The 23,832-nt window shown below is 40.8% G+C and overlaps 1 protein-coding gene across 1 annotated transcript in view; it reads right to left on the bottom strand.

Moving 5' to 3' along the window:
- The window catches only part of FHIP2A (FHF complex subunit HOOK interacting protein 2A), a 36,405-nt gene extending 20,411 nt beyond the window's left edge, over nt 1-15,994 (bottom strand). Inside the window, exons 1-5 of the mRNA XM_049854683.1 lie at nt 15,566-15,994; nt 7,624-7,702; nt 3,242-3,411; nt 536-640; nt 25-147 (exon numbers count right to left, since the gene is read on the bottom strand). Coding sequence (XP_049710640.1) covers nt 25-147; nt 536-640; nt 3,242-3,411; nt 7,624-7,702; nt 15,566-15,610 — 522 coding nt within the window. The 5' untranslated portion in view covers nt 15,611-15,994. The remainder of the gene's footprint in view (nt 1-24; nt 148-535; nt 641-3,241; nt 3,412-7,623; nt 7,703-15,565) is intronic.
- Nucleotides 15,995-23,832: the final 7,838 nt, after the last annotated feature.

Raw genomic sequence — 23,832 nt, 5'->3', positions numbered from 1 at the left:
AGGCTGACAAGAAATGTACCATACCTCAAGAAAAAAATTAACCAAGTAGGGATCTTGTTTCAGCTTTGCACACACAATACAAAGGAACTGAATTTCTTCATTTTCTGTCGGAGTTGCAAGAACTTCACCACAAAGTCTAATTAATTTCTGTCAAAACACATTGGAAAAAAAAAAAAAAAGCTTAGGTTGCTTTTACACGTATGCAAATAGCCATCCATTTATTTTAGGGATCTTTAAAATTTTCAAATATGCTTGCATTACCCTAAAAAAACTAATGAGACATATAATAAACGCTCTGGAGATATCATGGAGGTAAATTTTAAAAAACCTTGAAGCATAAAATTTTAAAGGACAACTATAAAGACATGAAGTGACTTAATACAGTGTCCTTAAATAAAGTGCAAGTATTTGCTTATCTGTATTGCATTTTTAGAATAATTTCCTTTATTATTTTTACTCTTAGAAAAAAATCACATAAGAGTATTGCTATACAAAAAGAAACCCAACAATAATTCGAGTCATGTACTTAATATACCTGCACCGGTCTATGCACATTAATGTGTGGAAGTAGTGGCTGCCGGATTCTTCCCAGAAGTTTAGTGTAGAATACCAAAACCTGCTGTTTCATTCCTGGAGGACACTAGGTAGAAGAAAAAAAGAAAACAAGAACAGACGATACAAACACACTATTAAAAAACTAGGTGAGACCACATACGTGAATATATTCTACTTTCTGAAGGAAAAATGCAATTAACCAATGAATGGCTGCCTGAATAAAATTTTCGATCAAATACTAATGACTGGTGTTCTAGACATAAAATCATACATCTGAGACTGTATCAGATGCTGACGTGATTATGAACAGCATGGTAACGATACATCGTTCAGATTAGAGTTTGGTTCAGGCAGGGTCAGCCTGTGTATAGGATAATGCTGGGCTAGCCTAAAAATACTATCGTTGACTCCCTGGCCAGAGCAAAGGCAGACCTTGGCCCTTACCCTAGTGACAGGTAATCAATAGCTTTCCGTCAGATAAAGCCTTCCAACACATATCTATAAATAAAAGGAATTCTATAGTATAAATTGCCCTGTGATTGATTCGGACAATGCTTTTAAAGTAGCTGCAATGTTATTTGTATTATGATAACTACAGTCAATGAATATTTAATATAGAAGTTTGTATAGCATACCAGATGTTTAAATACTTGCTGAAAAGCAGGTAAAATTCATGATTACTCACATGGTCGATTAAGATGGTAGAAATTAACAAGGCTATATATTCTATAATCAAACGGCTTATACCTCCTCACATTTAAAATACTCATCAAATGAGTATTTCCAAAGCATCATCACATACACGCTGTCTGGGAACGGCATAAACGATAATCTTAGCACAATAATATCTTTTAAGACAGCAAATACTTTGCATTATTCACACAGGAAGACAAACAATGTTTACCATCACCATCACCGAAATAAAAGTAGAACAGTTCCTAACTTTTGTTCAGAAGTCAATTAACATTAAACCAATCTAGTGTACGATCCTTCCCTCCCAACGACGGGGAAAAGAAAGGAGGGTGAGAATAAATTACAGGGTGTTAGGGAGCAGATGTGCTGCCTAGGAAATATAAAGTAAATAAATAAATTAAAACTGAATAAGCATAAAAAAGACAAAAAAAAACTGAATAGGAATATTACAGTTAAAAAGAAACTGTCTCTAATGCTACTAATTACAACTCTATTTGGTGGCGAAATGTGTCTACTAGATAATTTTTTTTTGTTTGATTTTCACACGTTATAAAAATTCACAGAACGGGACGGATTTTTAGAGCTGGGGGAGGCCCCGTGACAAAGCCAGGCCTGAACCCAAAGCTCTTCACCTTCTCTTCCAGCACCACGGTGTTTGAAAACTTGTCTTAGTATGTAATTTGAAAGTTTTGCTCCACAAAACACTATATATACCATCATATCAGCTTTGCGATGACTTCTCAAGATTCACTAGGCCTAAAAATTGGAATTGGCTCCACTTATCAGTGAAGTTAATGTCCCAATCATCAGCCACATTCTCTTTCTAAATTATGAATAATTCCTATTTTATAATTCATTTTCACTGGGTTTTTTCTCATATCCTTTTTTTTTTTTTTTTGAACATTTTATTGTGCTTTAGGTGAAAGCTGGCAGTAAATTAGTTTTCTATTCAATAATTCATACATAAACTGTTCTGTGACACTGGTTGCAATCCCTGCGATATGTCGGCACTTTCTCCATTTTCACTCCGTGGTATTCATTTCCATTTGTCAGGTTTCCCTGCCCTTTCCTGCCTTCTTATCTTTGCTTTTGGGCAAATGTTGTCCTTTTGGTCTCATTTAGTTGACTGTTCTAAGCAGCACATTCCTCACGACTGTTATTGTTTACTTTATAGGACTATCTATTATTTGCCTGAAAGGTGATCTCCAGGAGTAGCTTTGGTTCCAAGTTAGAAGGGTATCTTAGGGTTACAGACTCAGAGGTTCCTGCGGTCTTTATCAGATGAGCAGGTTTGGTCTTTTTTATTTGAATTTTGTTCTATATTTTTTCCCCACTCTAATCAGGACCTTCTACTGTGTTCCTGGCCAGAGCGGCCAGTGGTGATAGCTGGGCACCTTCTAGTTCTTCCGGTCTCAGGCTAATGGAGGATGTGGTTTATGTGGGCCATTAATCCTCTGGACTAATTGCTTCCTTAAGTCTTTGGTTTTCTTCACTCTCCTTTGCTCTAGACAGGAAGAGACCAATAGTTGTATCTTAGACGGCCACTTGCAAGCTTTTACGACCCCAGGAGTGACTCACCACACTAGGATACGGAACAATATCATTATGAACTGTTATGCCAATTGACTTACGTGTCCCCTGAGACTATGGTCCTCAGCCCTCAATCCCAGTATCTGTCCCTCAAGGTGTTTGGTTATGGTCTAAGTCTCATATTCTTTGATTCTGAGCACACGTATGCAAGTTTATTTTCACAAATGTTTACACTGTAATTTGAGGCAGCCTAAGTACCAATTGCTGTCTAGAACATTTGCTGTCTCTGTGGATGTCATATTTATAGAGGCTACAATTTTCCTTTTTCATAATACTAACTTGAATCTTGCCATGCTCAATACATACCTCTGTAATTAAATATGGTACCTGCCAGATTCTTTATTTCTAAAACATTAATGCATGCGTTACATGTCCAAGAACATGAGATGGATAAGGAACTTACGTCAGCTTTCCCTAAGGTGTACAGTGTTTCCAGGATCTTGTGATGAAGCAAATATTCCATACATGGCCCCGTCTCTCCAGATTCCCGTTCATTTTCTTCTTGTACCAGTATGTCTAACATCTGCTCCAGATGAGATGGAATGTTTGTATCTGTCACTGGAGCTTTATCATCTAAACAATAAAAATATTCATGAAATCATGAAACATTTGTTCACTGTGTATTTACATCTAAAATATTCTTTATTTTCCTATTCCTATTTGAACTGAGAAAAAAATGAACCATATACTTAAGTGCAGTTTATACACAAGATATACATAAGATTATCTTTGCTAGAAATTAAGCAATGCTTTTTGCTATGCTCTTATTCAGAAACTGAGTCAATATTCTGAAATACATTCTATAAGTTAATAGTCATCCATAGCAACTCAGAAACAAGGTCCCTTTATGTGGGAAGTGGGAACATGATCAGGAAAAATACACGTAACATCAGAATTTTGCATGTACTTGTTAATTTCACACAAAATATTTTTTTTCAGATTAGTCAGTTAAGAAGATCTGAATTTTAAGTGGTCTAGTGGCTAGAATTCGGCCCTTTCACCGCTGTGGCCTGCGTTCGTTTCCCAGTCAGGACAAACTTTGGAGCCCTGGTGGCACAATGGTTAAGAGCGCATCTGATAACTAAAAGGTCAGCAGTTCCAATCCATCAGTCAATCCTTGGAAACTCTATGGGGCAGTTCTACTCTGTCCCATAGGGTCGTTATGAGTCGGAAGCGACTTGACGGCAACAGATTGTTACGTAGAAACAGGTTAGCCTTGAACAACCCAGGATATATGGAGAGTTGTTGTTAGCTGCTGTTGAATAGGCTCCAACTCATAGCGACACTAAGAACAACAGAATGAAACACTACCCAGTCCTACACCATCCTCACAGTTGTTGCTATGTTTGAGCCCATTATTGCAGCCACTATGTCAATCCATCTCATGGAGGGTCTTCCTCTTTTTCACTGACCGTCTACTTTATGAAGCATGATGTCCTTTCTCCAGGGACTGGTCCCTCCAGACAACATGTCCAAAGTAAATGAGACAAAGTATCGCCATCTTCTAAGGATAATTCTGGCTGTAGTTCTTCCTAGGCAGATTTGTTCATTCCTCTGGCTGTCCGTGGTATATTTAACATTCTTCGCTAGCACCCTAATTTAAAGACATCAGTTCCTCAATCTTCCTTATTCACGGCCCAGCTTTTGCATGCATATGAGGTGAATGAAAACATCATGTTTTGGGTCAGGTGCACCTTAGTCCTCAAAGTGACATCTTTGCTTTTTAACACTTCAAAGAGGTCTTTTGCAGCAGGTTTGCCAATGCAATACATTATTTGATTTCTTGACTGCTGCTTCCATGGGCGTTGATTGTGGATCCAAGTAAAATGAAATCCTTGACAACTTCGATATTTTCTCCATTTATCATGATGTTGCTTATTGGTCCAGTTGTGAGGATTTTTGTTTTCTTTATGTTGAGGTGTACTAGATTCCCTTACTAACCAAAAAATCAAACTCATTGCTGTTGAGTCAGTTCTGACTCTTCATGACCTTACAGGACAGAGTAGAACTTGCCCCATAGGGTTTCTAAAGAGCAGGTGGTGAATTTAAACTGCTGACCTTTTGGTTAGCAGCCTGAGCTCTTAACCACTTCGCCACCAGGACTCCAGACAGATTGCATAAAATACTTTATGGCAAGAACATATGCATTTCCTTAAAACTCAGGGGGAACAAGCACTAAGAACAGCCATTTGAAAGGCAGCCTTTATCAAAAAACATGTCTATAGATCTCTAGCTAAACATCCAAATTAAGTTAGAAATTATATTTTACATTTAAAGGGTTTTATTTTTTGTCTAATTTTTGCTTATTGCACAAACATCACATCAATTTTTTTAAAGAAAAAATCACCTATGACCCCATCAGATTGTCAAATCAACTCTTCTCATTTATGTTCCCTTTCAGTTAAATGATGTGTGCCCAATCACTCTGCATACCCTCTAGTGCTTACCTACACATTCCTCAAGGAGCCTATAGTGCTATGCAGCAATGCTACTATATTTCTCTACTTCAGAGTTCAGCGTAAGACCCACGGACCAGATCCAGACTGCCACCTGTTTTTGTAAATAACGTTCCGTTGGAGCAATGGAACGCTCGTTCTTTTACGTGTTGTCTACAGCTGCTTTTGCACACCACCACAGTTGAGTGGTTACAACAGAGACTATCTGGCCCTTTACAGAAAAAGTTTGCCAATCCCTGCCCTCATTTATTCACATTCCCTTAGATTCACTCTCTATACTTCCCATTCACTGAGAAAATGGAAGCCACCAGAAAATAATTTCAACAGATGTCCTCCACATTTACCCCCCTTCCTGCACTTATACCCATATGTTCTATTTTCCACTTAATGTTTATGGATGAACTATCCACGTGCCTATTTAAGCCTCCCCTTGTGCACTAGATACCATCCTCCCTTGCCTACTTGAGGATATTGCTCCAAAATTGTCTCATCTCACTCCTGTATTCTTTTTCTGCTCTACTAAATCACCCTCTCCAACTATGAACTGCAGTATCTTCCATCTTTAAAAAAATATTAAAAACCTCTCTTGAAGCCTCATCTCCCTCTGGCTGCTGCCCCATTTTTCAGCTCCGCTTTACACTAATATTTCTCAAAAGAGTAGTTTACACACATTGTCTATACATGCCCCCCTCCCCACCATTTTCTCTTAAACCTGCTCCAATCAGGCTTTTATCCTCTTCCCTGCCATTAACAAGGCTCTTATCGAATGAGCTCCTTGTGAATAAATTCAATGAACCATTCTTAGTCTTCATTAACTTGACATCAGCATCATTTGACACAATTAGTCCCCCTCTCCTCCTTGGCTTTTAGGGTACCATCCTCTATTGGTTCTTCATTTACCTTACTGGCAAAAGCAGTTTCCTTTGCTAGCCTTCTCACCTTCCCAACCTGTGAGCTCTGCGTCCAAGGGCTCAGTTCCTTCCATCTTCTCTCTGCCATCTATCCTCACTCCCTTGATAATCTCATCCAGTCTCATGGTTTTAAATACTACTTATATGCTGATAACTCTCGATTTCAGATCTCTCGTTTAGAACTTTCCCTTGAATTACAGATTTTTATTTCCAACTATTTACTTGGCATATCGAACTTTAGATAGATAATAAGCATCTCAAACTCAACATGTCCAAAATTTCCTTGCAAACCTGCTCCTCCTGCAGTCTCCCCATTCTCTGTTTTTCCAACTGCTTAAGCCCAAAACTCTGGAGTTATCCTTTCACTCTTGTTCTCTCACACCCAATATTCAATCCATCAACAAATCTTCCTTTAAAATTTACCCAGAAAACAACCACTTCTCACTGCCTCCACCTGGCCTAAGCCACCACCACTTCTTGCTTGGACCACTATAATAGCTCCCTAATTGTTCTACCAGCTACCATCCCTGTACTCCTTCTAATTTTTCACAGAGCCAAAGTGACCCTTTAAAATAGATTGTGTTATATCTCTGCTCCAAACCCTCCAGTGGCTTCCCATCTCAAAGTAAAAACCAAAGATCTTGGCTTATGCAGCCCTATATGAATTACCCTGTGTGAATCTGTCCCTTCCTCCTCCCAGTCACCTGTCTGACTTCATCTAGCACGTTTCGCTCTGTTCACTTGGCTCTAGCCACACGGGTTTTCTTGTAGTTCCTGGAATACTCCAAGCATGCTGCATGCTCCGGCCTTGGGCTATGTGCACTTAGTCCTCCTCCTGGAACAATCTTCACCCAGATATCCACTAGGCTTGCTTCCTTTCTCCTTCAGTAGTCAGCTCAGACATCACCTTGGCAATGAGGCTTTCCCTAACCTAAAATAGCCAATTGTCCTCCCTTCTCAAACAAACACCTCTTTTCCCCTTATCCTGCTTCATTTTCTCCATAACATTTATCATCTGAAATACTATATGTATTTGTCTATTTATTGCTTGCCTCCTACCAATCAATATATAAATCTATTAGGACAAAGACTTTGTCTGATTGACTGGCTATCCCTCAGTGCCTAGAAAAATGCTTGACACATAGCAGGTGTTCAATAGATACATTTTTTAGGAATGAATGAACAAATGAATCTCAAAGATGAATTAAATATAAAATGAATTGTTTATAAATTAAAGTATAAAATAACTTTGAACACTTATTTAAAATATATTTTAATTTGATATCACTAAATTGTACACCTGAAAAATGTTCAATTGGCAAATGCTGTCTTACAGATATTTTTACAACTTTATTTACTTATTTATTTATTTTAGCATACAAACATTCTGTTTAATTAATATGAGCATTGTTTCTTACCCGAAGTCTCTATGTAGTAATGGGTAATCGCCTTCCAGTGGTAAACAAAATCTTCTTGTAAAGGAAGAGACGGTGCAAGCTGCACACACACACAAAAAGACACAATTAAAAGAAAATGGCATTAAAAGGTTCCCATAAAGTATAACTCTACGTTTGTCTATCATGATGCAAAAGGAGCACAAAAATAGGATAACTTTAATTTGATTCTATATGCCAGATATCAAAGAGAAACTGAGTCAAACCCAAGAAAGTAAAAGTGACTTATTAAGAAAGACAAACAACATTTATCAACATAATTAAACCATAATCTTGAGCTTTTTCTCCTCCCCTGAAAGCAGTCACTATGTATGGCCTCAAAAGAAAACGATTAAGTGAAATCACATCAACATCCTATTCCTGAGGTATCAGTAAAATGAAATGATTAATAACCAGGGATCTTTGTACCCAGGACTTTGAAATGCAGGACAGTGAACAGCTGCTACGTAATTAGCTACACATCACCACTACGACTACTACACGTAGCAAAGTCAACAGATGAAAACTGTTCCCAGCGTTCAGTGACGTACAGATATAAATCCTTTCTCTTAAAGGCTGGGTTGGGCAGCACGTATTTTTAGGAAAATAACTCATGGATTAAAAAACTACTCATTTAAATTTCACAAAGTAAAAAGTTTTACATTCTAGCTATGAAATTTACTTAGAAATGTTAAGACCAAAATTATATCCCTTCAGTCACCTCATAACAAGCCTACAAGTATTTCAAATGTGTGTTAAATGGATAGGAAAAGACCTGGATGTACCTTCTACAACCTTTCCTTTTCCTTAAAAAGAGTGAGAGAGAGTGAGAGCAACTCCAGTCCTAGTATCGTCAATAAATTTTAGTCAGAAAGTACAGAGCTGACTGGGCTTAGTTAAAACCAACAGGTTTGTATTCTGGGAACCTAAGTGATGTCATCGTAACCTTCTATTTTCATACGCTTTATCTACGCAGATGATCTAAAAGAGGTCACCTTCCTCTCATACTTCTACATGTTCCATTGATATTTCTTGGTGATCACAGCAGGGACCTCAAAGTTGACAACTCTGTCAGAACAATTTCCAGACTATTAAGCAAATTATAAAGACTGGTCATAGACATCTAACGTGTTTCAATCCGGAAGAGGAAATGTACTTACGAAAAAAAGGGGCCTGAAATTTGTTCAGCAATCATCAACACCTTAATGCTGACTCTTCCTAGACTTGCCTACTTGCACCCCTAACAACACCAGACTAAAAGAATACTAGTATTCCTCTCATTTACAAACAGAATGCTGTGAAATCTTAAAAACAAGAGACTTAATAAGATCTTTAAGAAGGGAGTTAAAATCTCTGAGAGTAATATACTTCAAAGAGAACATGGAGAGAGAAATTACACATGGGAGAGTTGAGAAAAAAAAAAGAGAGAGGAAGAAAAATACGAATGCAAGTATTAATTTGGGAAAACAGAGTAATCTTCCTAAAAACTTTAGGTTATAAAATCTGCCTGTTTTAAACCATCATTTGTTTTTAGAATTCTCTTCAAAGTATGGGCATTTTCCCTCATTTTCTGGATCTTGTTTTCATATAGACCAGCTTTATATGGAGTCCCTAGATGGGTGAAACAGTGCACTTGGCTACTAACTGAAAAGCTGGAGGTTCAAACCTACCCACAGGCGCCCTGGAAGAACCGCCAGACGATCTACCTCCAAAAAAATCAGCCATTGAAAACCCAAGAAATCACAGTTCTATTCTAACACACATGGAGTCGCCATGAGTTAGAATCAGTTCAATGGCAACTGGTTACTGTTAGCTCTATATAGTTATATGTATTAAGAAATGGGACACACCCAAATGAAATTTGAGTTTTGAGAAATACATCTAGTTTTTTAAGTTTAAATCTTGTGATTTGTTATGTTTTCCTGAGGGAGTCTCCTGAATATATAAAGAACTACATCCTTGTTCGCCAGTGGGACTCTAGTTCAAGGGCAAGTTAGTAGATCAGAAGTCTCACAGGATTTGTGTCAGGATGTCTGGTGTTGGTTACAGTCAAGTTCAAAGCAGGATGGTGTTACCTGGTTTGTAAATGCTTCTCTCCCAGGAGTTATATTTAAATAAGAAAAATAAGTAGATAGCTAAAGAGTTGTAATTGCTAATAACTTAGGTTAGTTAATAACCTTACTCAACATGAATAAATTTCCTTATTTATGTGAAACTTCCTAGTAAACTTGCCTCTTGCATTACTAATTCTGACATGCAAATTTCCTGTTTCATCACTGCATAAAAATATGTATGCTCTGGTGAAAAACAGAAGAAACATATGCACCGGGGAGATGAAGGTCTAATTTGAGTTATCTGCTTACAACAGACACTGAATTTAAAAAAAAAATCATATCTCAACCAAAAACTAACATAAACGAGTACCTTGATCACCTTCTCTGGGAAGCCTTGCCCAACTCTGCCTGCCTAGGAGCTGGTCCTTTCCACACCTGCCAGTGGCATCCAGCTCCCAGCCCTTACCCCACCTTTGTAATTGCTTCATTATCCATCTCCTCCACCACACTGTAAACTCTGTGAGGGCTAGGATTGTGTCATTGTTTTCACCACTGGATCTCGGTATCTAACAGTGGTGGCGCAGAGTAAGCATTCAATAATATTTACTGAATGAATAAATGAACAACATGTTTACTAAGCAGTTATGTGCCAGGCACAATGCTAGGAAGTTTACACATACCATCTAGTCTTAAATTCTCACAATAAACTCCTATTCTGCTCCAGTAAACTCCTAGGAAACACTGTTTGTAACTGGAAAGCCAGGACTGTCTTTCTTCACAAGGACCACCACACAAAAGGATCTAAACTGATAATTCAAAGGAAAGCCAGTGTTTTAAAAGCCATGTCTGCTTCCTGTCTCACATGTATTGTAAACATTCCACTCCCAAACCCGGTGCCGTTGAGTCGATTTCAACTCATAGTGACCCTATAGGACAAAGTAGAACTGCCCCATAGAAACTCTCTTTTAAAATGCTTCTTCCTCCCAGCTTCCTAATGCCCTTCCCCATTTTCTTTGCCTCTTTAAAGTCCAGCTTATGTCCCATTTCCTCTACAGAGCCTTCTCCAACCACTTCAGTCCCAAGGCTTCCTCCTTTCCTTCTAGAGGACTCACTGGCTGAACCACTCACCCAACAAGTAATAATAATGGTTAACATTTATCGAGCAATTACTATGCGCCAGGTACTGCATTAATCACTTTACGTGCATCATCTCATCATAACAATTCTATAAGGAGATATAACTCTTTCCATTTTACAATGAAGAAACTGAAATGCACAGCATAGAAGGGTCAGAGGCAGGCTTGGAACCCTGTTCTATCTGGCTCTAGGGGCTGGTCCGTGCTTTTGTGTAGTCCTTATACTATAACTTGTGTATTTGTTTGTGCTATGCCTTCACGTGGGCTCGTAAAACATTTGCCAAATGCCTGAAGCACTGATGTTAAAGATCCCTAGCCGGAAAAGAATACACTTAAGAAAACACTGTGTATATTTGATGAGGCTTTAATTCCCAGGGTAGATCAGATTTTTCAAGAATTGCTGGTCCCAACAACAACAAAAAACCAAAACCAAAACCAAACCCATTGCTGTCAGGTTGATTCCAACTCATAGCGACCCTATACGACAGGGTCCCATAGGGTTTGTAAGGTTGTAAATCTTTATGGAAGCAGACTGCCACATCTTTTTGGAGGGTTCAAACCATCGACCTTTCCAGTTAGCAGCCGAGTTTAACCACTGCACCACCAGGGCTCCATCAATCACCATTAACCTACCCTCAAGTATAATTTGAGGAGAAAACGTTGCTTTCAAATTCCGAAAGGTGAGAAATAGATCAGATTTTCTTCCCTGGCACTGCCCTTTAACCTCTCTGGAATAAATCTGCCCTCAAGAGTGAAATTGGCTGGAACTGAAGACAAATCAGCTCCTGGCAGATTAGCTAGCACCTACCAGGCCCTCAACAAAAGCTGAGTTGTACTAAAAGGAAAGTGTTGTATTTATTCTTTGGAGAAGTGCTAGAATGGTCCAGTCCAACCTGGCAACTGTAACAGAGGCCTGACTGCAGACTTGTGACACATGGCAACTGGCTACCAGAATAGATGCATTTCATAAGACTCTTACTGGCACTTATTGCCCGTCATTTCTATACTGATAGAAGTGTCACTTGTGAAGAGGGCAGCAGGAATTCACAAGAGAGTTCACGTTTTCTGAGTGAGCTGTGCATTTCTCTCCTAAATGCAAAATGCAGTCTGTCAGCTTAATGACCCGTGAAGAGTTAACAGTGAGGAGAAACTACCAATTAAACAATAAAGAAAATTCTACACTTTAACCTCATGTAAACAAAGATGCATTTGATCAACAACTAAAAAATATATAAAAGCTAATACAATTGAATAAGAAAATATAGAAGGCAGTAATACCAAAATGGTTGGGGAAACATTATTCTGCAGACTCATCTAAAGACATAATTGTTAAATAAAGGTCGTGTAATTATCTAGGTACAGGATTATGTCCCCTCTGTGCTTAATCCCGAAAATGATGTTAACTGGAATATTGTATCGGGCGAATGGATATGCAAATTAAAAGAAGTAGAGAGAAAAACAAATGAAATGAACTGAGGAATAGTAAAATAATTTATATAAGAAAATATCAAGCAAATAAATAAATAGAACTGAATAAATGGAACCCAAAAGTTGGGATAAGAAAGAACATTCTTCAAATACCACAAGGGTGGCTTATTTATCATTACATACTAGTCGATTTCCAGGGAAAAAATTAATATATCAAAAATGTTCATGAGATTTAACATCCTCTCAAGGTAAAGTGGCTCAAAACACTAAGCAAATAAAAACATTACCTTTCTAAATATAATGCATTACTCCCTAGAACCAACCAAAAAACAAAAAACAAATCCACCGCCATCAAGCCAATTCTGACTCATAGTGGCCCCATAGAGTTTCCAAGGCTATAAATCTCCACAGAAACAGACTGCCACATCTTTCTCCCTTGGAGCCATAGTGGTTTCAAACTGCCAACCTTTCGCTTAGCAGTCTATTGCTTTAACCACTGCGTCACCAGGGCTCCTTTCCTTAGGACCAAATGAAAAAAAAAAAACCAAACCTGTTGCCACTGAGTCAATTCCGACTCACAGCAACCCTATAGGACAGAGTAGAACTGCCCCATAGGGTTTCCAAGGAGTGTCTGGTGGATTCAAACTGCACAACCTATTGGTTTACAGCCAAATTCTTAACCACTACGCCACCAGGCTTTCCTCCCTAGGACCAGGTGAATGTAATCCATTTTAACTTTTTCTAACTTTAGCAAAGTAGAGAACCTTGATATTACAGAACCAGTCAGGCAATTTTTGTGGATAATTTAGTAGATGCCAATATATGTTCAGTGTGATGCATCACTTTTATACAGCCTTTCTCGCCATGGTCTTGTAACGCCCACCAAAAGACTGGGTGGGACTACGTAAATGATGGCTTGTGGCCCACCAAGGGGATTGAATAGTTTGCTAATAATGTAAATAAGGTGCATGGCACATTTGTGAGGAGGGTGGGACCATGCAAATAAGGTGTATGGAACCCTAACAAGGAGACTGGTCAGTTCTGCCATCCCACTAGGCTTAAGAGAGCCAATTCCAAAGCAGAGAGGGGATCTGACCACCATCAAGAACAGCAGAGCAGGTCCTTTGGACCTGGGATGCACACACTGAAACTAAAACCAGGAGACAGAGCTGTAACACCAAAGACAGCAAGAAACAGCGGCAGCAGAAACGAGAGAATAAGGATACCCGCAGGAGACAGCAAGGTGGGCGTCCTGGTGTGGGAACGCTGACTGCCTCTGGGCACCTGGTGGAGCTAAGTTTGCGGACCCAAGAGCCAGGGCTGAACACCTTCAGGACAAGGCTTAAGAGCAGAGTGGGGTGCCTCAGGGCACTGACTGGTAGACCTAATAAAGCTTTGTAACACTTGCCCTCCAGGCAGAGACCAAGGGTCAGAGAGAAACGTGCCTGTGGGCCCAGCTGAGAAGTGCCCGTGCTGATGGAAGAACTGTATCCTGAATGTTCCTGAACCTGATTGTGACCTGTTCCTTTCCTAATAAACCCCATAACTGTGAGTATGGTCTGTGAGTTGTGTGTGGCCATTGCAAGGAATTATGGAGCCCAGCACAAAAGTGGAAAGTGCCCTGAGAGGAATGGTTGGAGGGTGGAGGCAGGTCTGAGCTCTGACTCACAGAAATCAGCCATGGGCTGTTGGTGCTGATAATGATTCTCTCTCTCCTGGGAGAAGTTAAGAGGACACCTCCACTATGCCATTTTTACAATATGCAATTATGAAAAGATAATGAGGACAGAAAACACAGGCCTCAGGACAAAAATGAGCCTTTACTGGGAGGGCAGAAAGCCATCTTTCTTTTTCTAAGTACTTGCCATTTCCGTAAATGTCAGCCTGACAGGTAAAGATTTATCCTCGAGTATCTCAATATTAAGCTACAGTCAATGTTAAAAAATTAAAAGATTCTTGGCATTTAAATGAATGAATATAACAAAACGTAAATGTCATTCTTTTTATACATCTTAGTTAAATTCTTTTAACATAAAGAAGCTGCAAATTAATTGCTGTGTATCGGCAAGTAAGGGAAACTAAGTTGTGCCTTAAAGTCTAGAACTGTCATCTCCCTCATGTGTAATACTTGTTCCCCATTCATGAAAACCTTGCCTTTGACTTGATACACTTGTGTTCCCAAGAGTTTGTAGTAGAGCTAAAGTTATTTTTAAACATTTCCTAAGATCATTTAAATAACAATTGTACTGAAGTTCTGACTTCATTGCTGAAATAAAAAAAAAATCCACTTTTGTTATCTGGCTATAAAAACTGTTCTACAGTAATTTATTAAAAAAAAAAAAGTTGAGTGGCTCTTAAAGTACTATACCACATAATCCGAACATGGAAAGAGAACGCCATTTAAAAGGTTAGGAAAAGTTAATAGTTTCTTTTAAGGATGTATTTTTTAATCTGTGCAACTCTCCCAAAGTACAGCAACTATTACTATTAAAACTGCAGCAAGACATTCTTTTTAGTTCTTTTATTAGTGGTCTATTAGGATATTTGGACAAAGTCTCTCTAGGCTTGCGTGTAAAACCCTCAAAGGGAAGTACAACTGCAGGGTAAACGGAGACTGTCCAGGAGGGCAGAGGACAAGAAAGGAAACAGATGGTCTCTGCGCTCTGAGACCTTGGAAGCTGTCTACACCATGCTCCATTCGACCCTCCAAACTCCTACTGCAGATCAATAAAGTCCAGCTGAGTTGGGCCGTAAGGCCTGCAAAGGCAAAGCCTAGAAAGATTAAGAAACGGACTTAAGAAACGGTAAACTGCTTCCTCCCTAGAGTCGTTCCACAGCAAGATCACCCCTGTCCCCCAAAACAACAACAACAACAAAACCCAACCCCAAGCAGTGTCTGGTCGTTTCTTTTGTCTTGCTCAGTGCTGGCCACTTTTTTTCCGGAGGAGGTTAACGGTCAGGGGGCCGGGGGCAGCGCCCCGCGGCCCTGCCAGGTGCAGGGCTGGAGAAGCCAGTCGCCCACCGACCCCAGGGCCGGGAGGGCCGGTCATCCCCGGGCACCCCCGCCCACCCGCTCCCGGAGGAAAGGAACCCACGCCGGCCCGGGCAGAGAGGAAAGGCGGGGGCCTGCTCAGAGCCAGGTCAAGGCCCCGGCGACCCCAACGGCCTCGCCGCGTCCGCCCGGGGCCTCGCCCGTCCGCCGGGCCGGGGCCGCCCAGGGCCAAGGCCGCCGGCTCTGCCCGGGGCCGGCAGGGAGCGTAGGCCGCCGCCATCCCCGGCCTGGCGTGCGCCCGCAGCCCGCGGCCTTACCGCCTCCACGGCGTGCTGCAGGATGGAGGTGAACTTAGAGAACATCCTGTCCCGGGACTGCAGCAGCCGCTCCCGGGACGTCCTGGAGAGCTCCTCGATCCGCCGCCGCCGCCCCTGCTGCGGCTGCCGGGGCCGCTCCAGAGTGAAGGCCGGTGCGGGGACGGGAGGACGAGCAGAGGGCCGAGGCAGGGCCCGGCCCGGCCGCTTCAGGTGTGTCCGGGCGGCGCGGCGGCTCCGCGGGCGCTGCGACGCGGCAGGCGGCGGGGAAGGCGCTTGGCGCCGACTCGGGCTCCGCGAAGCTCCGGCTGCGGCTCGGGCTGCGGCTGCGGCTCCGGCTCCGGCTCCGGCTGGGACACGGTGGCAGCCCGGCGCGGGTTCCTTCCGCCCGCTTGCCTGCCGCGGCCTGCAGGGGGCGCCGCCGCGGCCCGGGGAGGCCTCGGCTTGGCCTGCCCCGCGGCAGGGCGGCGGGACGCGGCGGGGGCGGGACGCGGCGGGCAGAGGCGGCGGCCAGCCTGGGGCGGGAGCCGGGCTCCGCAGATACCGCCTTTCTTACACGTGGAAGATTCAGTCATTCTCACACAGTTCCATTTCTCCAGTGGAAGCAGTATGCTGATTTTGTAGGGGAACATACCCATGTGTGTATCTAATATTCAGAGAAAATTAAGGACAGACTTGGAAGTCTGGTAAGAAAAAAGAACAAACTAAAAGTGACTTTACTAACTCTAAAAATATTATTACTCAGCATTAAAACAGGAAGTCCCAATCGAACACATGGTAAGATGGTTCAGTTAAATAACTCAGAACAATAATTTGTTATATGTTTGCTAGGTAAGTGCGATGCCTTCAGCACATATATTTAAAAGAACAGTTGCTGTGGAGTTGGTTCCGACTCAGTGTAACTAGAGTTAAGCTCTACAGAGTTTTCAGTGGCTGATCTCCTCCACCCCACCTTATCCCACCCCACCCCCAACCTTTTGCTTCGGGAGACCTTTCTTCCAAGGTGCCCCTGGGTGGACTGCCAACTTTTTGGTTAGCAGCTAAGCGTGTAACCATCTGCCTCACCCAGGTGTTAAGGTTCTTGCCTCTCATTGGTCAAGAATGATCAGGGAAGGCAGGTAGTTTTCCACACAAGCAAAGCTTTATTGAACAGGCCTAGCGCAAGGCATACCCCCATCTCACAGAACAAAAGATAGGCCCAAGATTTTAAAAGTTCCTGGGGGTGGGGGGAAGATTCAGGTTTATTGAGCAGCTTTCCAAGATGGCTCCTGTCCTGGAGGCCTCTGGGATTCATAGCAGGACTTTTTAGGAGGTGTGGCACCTGCATAGTCTCCTGTTCTTCCGGTTTGATTCCCTGGCTGGGGCTGTAGCCCCTCACTGCCCTGGTGGAAGGTCACACAGTGGTCACAGGGGAATGTTCTGCACATGTCCCTGGGCCTGGTTTTCTCCAGCTGCTTCTGACAGGCAACTTTAAAGAAGTTTGAGGGCTATTTTTAGATACCCTGCCCCATTGTTCTGGGGAATGGCTTTGTTTCTGGGCCCTGGCCTATTTCTTGTTGCTTTGTTTGCAGATTTGGGGGCCCGTCTGTTTTCTGTCTTATTAAGTCTCTAGGTTCCACACTCAACCTCCTCTTACCTCCCTGATACCCAAAACCCAGTGCTACCTCCCTGATAGTATAGTCTATTTCTCTTTTACTTGTTTCTCTTCTAACCACAGCAGTCTCTTCGCTATTTCTCAGATAGGTACCCTCCAATCTCAGGGCCTTTGCTCCCTGTCTTACAGAGACTCCTGCATTCAGTTTATCAAATAACACTGGAAAACATTAGTGAGGGAAAGAATCGGGATTCTACTAAAGGCATAGGACAGCTAAGTGGCGCAATGACGTAAGCACTTGGATGGAGGCTTCCTAAAATACTCTGCGACAATATATGTTAGTCAAGCCTTGAAGATACACAATTTGGGCCGGTAAATTTTAGGTTGGGTTTGATACAGATTACAAAAATGTTTATATTCTGGAGAACTTGGACTTTGTTTTTTGCTGGTATTGGATTTGTAGTTGTTTATCAAAAGAACCATTAAGTTCTTGGTAAGATGGCCAGGGCCAGAGAGTAAGTGTCTGCATAACCAGCTGGGAAAATGTTTATTTGTAATTGAATTAGTTGAACAAAAAATAGACAAAAGGCCCCAGGGATAGGGAGTGATGTTAAGAGCCCAGGATCTGGAGCTGTGTATCCTAGACTTCCCAGCCCTGCCACTTACCTTGGGCAAGTTATTTAATCTCTTTGTGCTTTATTTCCCTCACCTGTAAAATGGAGATAGTAGTAGCTATCTACCTCATGAAGTTGTTATGGGAATCAATTAAAACAGTAACAGTGTCCAGTTCCTAGTAAGAGATACAGACACATTCACGATTATCGTTATTAGTGTTGTAGTAGTGGTATTCAACAAAATATGGACCAGAAGTCAAGATTTGAGGAGATTTTAGCTAGACTTGTCTTCTTTTCCCCCCTATTTTTGTTACTTCTATCTCCCCCTGTGTTCAATGAGCTTAATTTTCTGTGCATTAGCTCCCAGAATGCTGGAGGCATCCTCTGTTGTTTGCTGCAGACTGCAACACACTCCTTACCAAATCCTGGCTAACTGTATCTGCTTCAACCAAGACCACAGAATGCTTATCATTATTATTCACACCATTTAAAATGGCTAGACATATTATTAACTATAATTATTTTCCTGGCTAATTGTCATGCATTTTATATGGCATTTTGTATATTCATAATGCCCAACAACCACTAATCATATGAGGAGATCTGTTTAAGACAGGCTTACTTTGAGTTGTTTGCATTTGATGATGCTTGTCTTTGTATACTTATATACTCAACAAAATATATTTGTACTCTAAATCAGTATCAATATTTATGATGATGACTTATCTGTCTGATATCTAGGTTCCAAGACATAGAAGTTGGACAGAGTTGTAACACAGCAGATATTCCTATTTCTTATTTTCATCCAAGAATACCTGTAATGACACTTATCACCGGCTTTATCCACGGGCAGAGTGGGAGCTACCTAGACATAGTGTGATTTGAGAAAGCACGAGAAAGGTTTCCCCTAGCCTCCAAAACAGGCATTGGTGGTTCTGTGGCAGAACAGAACTCTATGCATCACAAGGGTCCAGTCCCCAGCCGATTACCAGGATGGCCCAAGACTGGGCAGCCTTTGTTCCATTGATCATGGGGTTGCCAGGAGTCAGAGTCGCCAGGAATTGGGGCCAAGTGGCTGGCAGGTAACAGCAAAGCCTCCAAAACACTGAAGTATTGGTCCCTAAAATTTCTCAATTAAATTTTATTCCACTGGCTTAATTCAAATAAGAAATTTAGTCCCTGCTAACATTAAACTACTCTTGAGAGAGATAACATATTAAACTCTATCATTCCTTATACTTCAGGGTGAATGGATTTGTTAAATTCTTTTCTGAAATGAAGTTTCATCACAAGGATGCAGAAAACTCACTAAACTGAAATCTAGTTGGACTGGAATTGAGAAAAGAGATAGAAAGAGGAAATAGAATTAGATATTACCTACCTCCAAAGATTGCAGACTTCTGTTTAAGATGTGAATTTATTGCATGAATTTAGCAACATTCCCTCCCCAAACCCCAGTAAAATGACAGTAAAGGGATTTTTGAATGATAAACCCAAAAGGACAAACAAATTAGGAGAGGAGATATGCCAACAAATTTTGGAAAATTGAAAAGTAGATGGGTAAGAGATAACTGATATGGCTGGCCTAAGGGAGTTGAATCCTAAGATAGCACTGTAGAAAACTATGAACCAAGTGGTGTATTAACACATCCTAGAACCTCCCAACAGCTCAGGAATTAGTGGCATTGGTACTTCTGGAAGTGGAGATAAAAATGAGACTGAAAATAGCAGGTTGGAATGAAGATTTGTTTAGAACTCCCAGGCCACAAGGTTGGCTGACCATTCCTTTCCCACTGAGGTATGAGATTAGAGGTTTATTTCTTGAAAAGGGTGAGGATTGTATACGGAGGAGGAGCAGGAGGGAAGGAGGAGAGGGAGGAGAGGAGGAAAAGAAGAAAGAAAAGTAAACATTGTAAAGAGGAAGGTGAAGAAGAGAAAGTAAACATTGTGAATGTTGAGACACAACTCCCCAGCCCTTATCTTCTTCTTGTCTCTCAGAATACAGGCATCAAGCTGATCCTTCCGGGCAGGAGCTTGGAAAGGTCTTCCCTGGAGAATCTGACTAGTCCAGGAGAAAATGCATAAAGATACCAACAGCAAAAACCCAGATGATTCTATAACGCAGTCCCCAGTCGACAAGTTGTGTTCACATGTTCAGAGCTTCCAATTAGTTTTTTCGTGCACCTCTCAAATATCATCAGACAGCCTGGGACCATCAAAAACTAGAGGAAAGCTTCTAACATTAACGATACAGAACTAAAGAAACAAACAGGACAAAAAATAAATTTGGAAGAGGCAAAGTTGCTTGCGTTGAACACATGGGGGAACATGGGGAAGAAAATTAAAAAAAAAAAAAAAGCCATTAGTATTCCCAGAGAGATAAAAGAGGATATTGCATTCATAAAACAAGAACGGAATGATGCTTTTAAAAAGTAGCATTTAGACAACAAAAAGGAACTCTTAGAAATAAAAAAATGTGAAAACAAAAACAACAACAGTAAAATGATGGAAGATAAACTTGAAATTTCCCAAGAGTAGAGCAAAAATGTCAAAGAGATGAAAAACAGAAGAAAAAAAATAAGTGGATTCAACATTTGAATAATTAGAGAAGTTAGAGGGAGGAAGTTATTAAACTGATAATTCAATTAATTTCAAAATAATTTTCCAGTCCTGAAAGACATGAGCTTCCACACTGAGAGGGTCCATTAAATGCTAATAACAATGAATGAAAATAGACCGTTGCTAGCAGACAGTATTGTAAAATTTTAGAACACTGGATCCAAAGAAAGATCTTACACAACTTCTAACGTGAGAAAAAAAAAGTTTGTACAAAAAATCATGAACTACTATAGCGTTATACTTTTCAACAACAACAAAATTCAAGAAGGCAATGAGGCAATGGTTTCAAAATTTTGAGGTAAAATTATTTCCAACCTAGAATTCTGTTTGAAGACAAACTGTCAACCAAGCATGTGGATAAAATAAGTCATTTTAGATGTGCAAGGTGTTAAAAAATTTCCTGCCTTGCACCCTTTCTGAGGAAGCTATTAGAGGATGTGCTTCAGCAGAACTCATGGAGTAAACTAAGGAAGAGAAAGACAAAGGAACTGGGTAACAGAGCCCAGGACAAGAGAGAGGTAAACTCCCAGGATAATGGTGAAGCAGATTTCCAGGATGACAGCCATGCATCAAGCTGGGCAGATAACCAACCAGTCCAGATTGGAGCAGGTAAGAAGGCTTCATGAGAGAGTTCCTCAAGAAGATAAAAATGATAGCTAGAATATCTTATGTATTTGAGCAGATTTACAAAATGGGAGAAGTGTTTGATGTTAGTGATAAATACAAAGGGAAAAAAAGCTAGATCTTTATTAACATCAGGAAAAATAAAGTGTTCTGTATGAACAGATAATCACAGTATATTTTATGGCTTAGCTCTAAATAGTATTTACATAATGATAATGTAAACACTGAGTATTGATCTAATGAAAATTATGGTGTTGCTGTATTGGGAAGATGAGAGGATGAATATAATGTGTGCGTGTATGTATGTGTGAAAGAAAGTTAGATCCTCATTACCCATAGTAGGGAAACAATAGCTAATGCTTAAAACAGAAGTATGATGAAGAGACATTATAAGCATATATAGGTAAAGAAGTAAATAATCATAGTCCACTCAAAGTGTTAAAAGAGGTTGCCTCTGTGGAACAGGAAATTGGGAGTTTGAGGGGAAGGACGGGGGCCTGCTCTTTTACATAAAAAACCTTGTAAAACCTCTTGACTAAACTGTATCCCAGTGTAACTGAGATACCCAGAGCTTGCTTGGGAAAGGAAGAAACTAGAGACAGAAAACCATTTTTTTATGCTTTTGTAAGTGTTCAGACAAGAGATTGTAATGGCCAATAACCGAGGAGATAACGGACTTGAAAGATGAAGTAAGATCAAACAAATCTGGCAAGTGATTAATATAAGGAGAGAAAAGGAGAAGTCAAAGATGTTGCTGAAGTTTCTAGTTTGGATGCATTTAGGTGAAGATGCCATTGATTGAGATAGGCAATATGGAGGTGTAGAAAGATAATGAAATTTTTAAAAATGTAATTTTTTTTATTGTGGTAAAAAATATACACATCAAAATATTTGCAAATACAACTTCCACATTTACAAGTCAATGACATGATTACATTTTTCATGTTGTGCCGCCCTTATGGTTAATGAGATCAGTTTTTAAAATAGGTTTGATGACCTGTATGTGACAGCTATGTGGAAATATGTAGCATGCGGCAACAAATTTGGATTAAAAAATCAGAGGAGAGATCTGGGCTGGAAATAAAGATTTAAGAGTCATTTCTTAAGGATGGTAATTGAAGATACAGGAATAAATGAGCTACTTCGCTGAGATGGTATCTTAGGCTGGGTTTTCTAGAGAAGCAAAACTAGTGAAGCGTTTCTCTGTCTCTACGTATGTAATTGTATGGGCTGGAAGCTTCTCCTGACTCACATAGCTGCAGGAACTGGTGAAGCCAAGATCAGCAGGTCAGACGGCAGGTCTCTGGCTCAAAAGCTGCAGAGGCCAACAAATCCCAAGATTGGCAGGTAAGCTGGTGGGCACTGGCTCACTCAAGTCCCAAGAACTGGAGGTCAGATAAACAGGAGCCAGCTAACAAGACCCAGAGCTAGCAAGAGCCCAAAAGCCTTGCTGGAAACTCCACCTATATTGGATACAGACCACACCCCCAAGGAAACTCCCTTTCAGCTGATTGGCTACTCACGGCAAATCCCATCATGGAGGTGATCACATTATATCAGGTCTCATCATGGAGGTCATTACATCATTATATGACTGCCAGGCTACATCATAACTGCTAGACCACTGAGAATCATAGCCCAGCCAAGTTAACACACAATCTTAATGATCATAGATGGTATGTTGTTGTTGGTAGGTGCTGTTGAGTTAGTTCTGACTCGTAGCAACCCTGTGTACAACAGAATGAAACACTGCCCAGTCCTGCACTGTCCTCACAATTGTTATAATTAAGCCCATTATTGGAGTCACTGTGTCAGTCCATCTCACTGAGGGTCTTCCTCTTTTTCACTGACTTTCTAATTTACCAAGCATGATGTCCTTCTCCAGGAACTGATCCCTCCTGATAAAGTATGTGAGATGTAGACTCGCCATTCTTGCTTCTAAGGAGCATTCTGGTTGTGCTTCTTCCAAGACAGATCTGTTCATTCTTTTGGCAGTCCATGGTACATTCAGTATTCTTTGCCAACACCACAATTCAAAGTCATCAATTTTTCTTAGGTCTTCCTTATTCATTGTCCAGCTTTCGCATGCATATGAGGCAATTGAAAACACCATAGCTTGGGTCAGACACACCTTAGTCTTCAAGGGGACATCTTTGCTTTTCAACACTTTAAAGAGGTCTTTTGCAGCAGATTTGACCAATGTGTTTTGATTTCTTGACTGCTGCTTCCATGGGTGTTGATTGTAGATCCAAGTAAAATGAAATCCTTGACAACTTCTGTCTTTTCTGCATTTATCATGATGTAACTTATTGGTCCAGTTGTGAGGATTTTTGTTTTCCTTACGTTGAGGTGTAATTCATACTGAAGGCTGTGGTCTTTGATCTTCATCAGTAAGTACTTCATGTCTTCTTCACTTTTAGCAAGCAAGGTTGTGTCATCTGCATAACACAGGTTGTTAATGCGTCTCCCTCCAATTCTGATGCCCTGTTCTTCTTCATGTAGTTCAGTTTCTCGGATTAGTTGCTTAGCATACAGATGGAATAAGTATGGCAAAGTGATACAACCCTGATGCACACCTTTTCTGCCTTTAAACCTTGCAGTATCCCATTGTTCTGTTGCAAAGACTGCCACCTGATTTATTTACAGGCTCCTCATGAGCACAATTAAGTGTTCTGGAATTCCCATTCTTCACAATGTTGTCCATAATTTGTTATGATCCACATAGTCGTATGCCTTTGCGTAGTCAATAAAACACAGGTAAACATCTTTCTGGTATTCTCTACTTTCAGCCAGGATTCACCTGACACCAGCAATGCTAT

Source organism: Elephas maximus, chromosome 16 (genome assembly GCF_024166365.1).
Source record: "Elephas maximus indicus isolate mEleMax1 chromosome 16, mEleMax1 primary haplotype, whole genome shotgun sequence".
NCBI lineage: Eukaryota > Metazoa > Chordata > Mammalia > Proboscidea > Elephantidae > Elephas > Elephas maximus.
This window is presented reverse-complemented; position numbering and strand designations above follow the sequence as displayed.